Source organism: Setaria viridis, chromosome 4, assembly GCF_005286985.2.
Source record: "Setaria viridis chromosome 4, Setaria_viridis_v4.0, whole genome shotgun sequence".
NCBI lineage: Eukaryota > Viridiplantae > Streptophyta > Magnoliopsida > Poales > Poaceae > Setaria > Setaria viridis.
The window spans coordinates 20,939,675-20,941,851 of NC_048266.2; the positions used below are offsets into that span (position 1 = coordinate 20,939,675).

Here is a 2,177-nt window from a genome sequence, read left to right on the forward strand (position 1 = left end):
CTCTTTCATCGTGATTTGGTGGTAGCCGAAATACGCGTCAAGGAAGCTAAGGGTTTCGCACCCTGCGGTGGAATCAACTATCTGATCTATGCGCGGCAAAGGAAATGAATCCTTTGGGCATGCTTTGTTGAGACCCGTATAGTCAACACACATTCTCCATTTCCCATTCTTTTTTGGTACAAGAACAGGATTGGCCAACCACTCGGGGTGGTGCACTTCCTTGATGAACCCGGCCACCAAAAGCTTCTGGAGTTCCTCACCGATGGCCTTGCACCTCTCCTCGTTGAAGCGGCGCAAGCCTTGTCTCACCGGTTTGGAGCTGGCCTTGATGTTCAAGGAGTGCTCGGCGACTTCCCTCGGGATGCCTGGCATGTCCGAGGGTTTTCACGCAAAAACGTCACTATTTGCGCGGAGAAAGTTGACGAGCGCGCTTTCCTATTTGGGAGATAGGGTAGCGCCTATCCGCACCGTCCTACCATCGGTGCTGCTGGGGTCGAGGGGGACCTCCTTGACACCCTCCGTGGCTTCAAAGGAGATGGTGGACTGCTTGGAGTCAGGCAGATCCTTGGCGCTCTCTGCAAGCCGGACCACGGGGTTCTCCATGCAAGTGATGGCCGCGGCGTACTCGCAGCACTCGACGTCGCACTCGTACACCTTCTGGAAAGATGTGCCGATGGTGATGACCCCGTTGGGCCCCGGCAGCTTGAGCTTGAGGTAGGTGTAGTTGGGGATGGCCATGAACTTGGCGTAGCATGGCCGCCCCAAGATGGCATGGTTGGTCCCGCGGAAGCCCACCACCTCGAAAATGAGGGTCTCCTTCCTGAAGTTGGAAGGAGTCCCGAAAGTGATGGGCAGGTCGATCTGCCCGAGGGGCATTGCCCGTTTTCCCGGCATGATGCCATGGAATGGCACCTCGCTGCGACGGAGGTGGGATCAGTCGATCCCCATAGCGTCGAGGGTCTCGGTGTAGAGGATGTTGAGGCCGCTGCCTCCATCCATGAGCACCTTGGTGAGGCGCTTTGTGCCGACGATGGGGTCAACGACGAGGGCGTAGCGTCCTGGCTGCAGGACACGCTTCGGGTGGTCATACTGGTCAAAGGTTATGGTGGACCTTGACCAGTCGAGGAAGGTCGGGGTAGCGGGTTCGGCCGCGTAGACCTCGCGGCATTCCAGCTTTCGGCGGCGCTTGGAGTCATAAGCCGCCAGCCCGCCGAAGATCATGAAGCAGCCGTCCACGTTAGGGAAGCCATATTCCTTCTCCTCGCCATCCTTCTTCTCTTCTTCGGGCTTCCTTCTCTGGTCGCCCTTCATTAGGTTGCCCACAAAGTACCTCTTCATGAGGTTGCAGTCCTTGTAGGCGTGCTAGGTGGGAAACTCGTGGTTCGGGCACGATCCCTCGAGCAGCTTGTCGAAGAATTCGGGGGTGCCCTCGGGGGGCGGCTGTCCCCGTTTGCGCTTAGCAACGGCCACGAGGGGAGCCTCACGCCGTTGCTTGTTCTTCTTCTTCTACTGGCGGTTGGAGGTGCCCTCGTCGGCGTCCTCCTTCCACTTTGCCTTGCCCTTGGAGCGATCAAAGATCGCCCCGACGGCCTCTTCGCCCGAGGCGAAGCTGGTGGCGATGTTGAGGAGCTCCTCCATGGTCCACGGGCCCCTACGTCCCAGCTCGTGGACCAGGGGCCGGCAGGAAGTTCCTGCCAGGAAGGCTCTGATGACGTCGGCATCCATGACGTTGGAGAGCTTGGTGCGCTTTCTGGAGAAGCGCCAGATGTAATCCCGGAGGGACTTGTCCGACCCCTAGCGGCAGCTCCGGAGATCCCAGGAGTTTTCGGGGCGCATGTACGTGCCCTGGAAGTTTCCTACGAAGATTTCCTTCAGGTCGTTCTAGTTACGGATCCGACCCGAGGGAATGTGCTCCAGCCAGGCTCGCGCCGAGTCGGCCAGGAACAGTGGGAGGTTGCGAATGATGAACAGGTCGTCATCCACCCCACCAGCTTAACAAGCAAGCCAGTAGTCGCTGAGCCAAAGCCTGGGTTTGTTTCCTCGGAGTATTTGGCCACGTTGGTGGGCTGCCGGAAGCGCGCTGGGAACGGCGCATTCAGGATGCGTGCGGAGAAGGTCCTGGGCCCCGCTAGGTCGGGGCTCGGGCTCCGATCTTCTTCGTTGTCGGTCCGCCCCAT

At 59.3% G+C, this 2,177-nt stretch overlaps 1 protein-coding gene across 1 annotated transcript; it reads right to left on the minus strand.

Moving 5' to 3' along the window:
* Positions 1-435: 435 nt before the first annotated feature.
* LOC140222607 (uncharacterized) lies at positions 436-2,177 on the minus strand. Its single transcript, XM_072293440.1, has 2 exons — positions 1,989-2,177; positions 436-657 (listed from the first exon to the last, which is right to left on the minus strand). The coding sequence occupies exons 1-2, from the start codon at positions 2,175-2,177 to the stop codon at positions 436-438; spliced, it is 411 nt and encodes a 136-aa protein (XP_072149541.1).

Bases quoted from the DNA above. Each gene is read 5' to 3' on its own strand.
- LOC140222607 (XM_072293440.1), bottom strand. From the start codon at position 2,177: ATGGGGCGGACCGACAACGAAGAAGATCGGAGCCCGAGCCCCGACCTA. The intron at 658-1,988 runs GTGGGGTGGATG...ACATCTTTCCAG, and splicing joins CTGGCTTGCTTGTTAAGCTG to AAGGTGTACGAGTGCGACGT.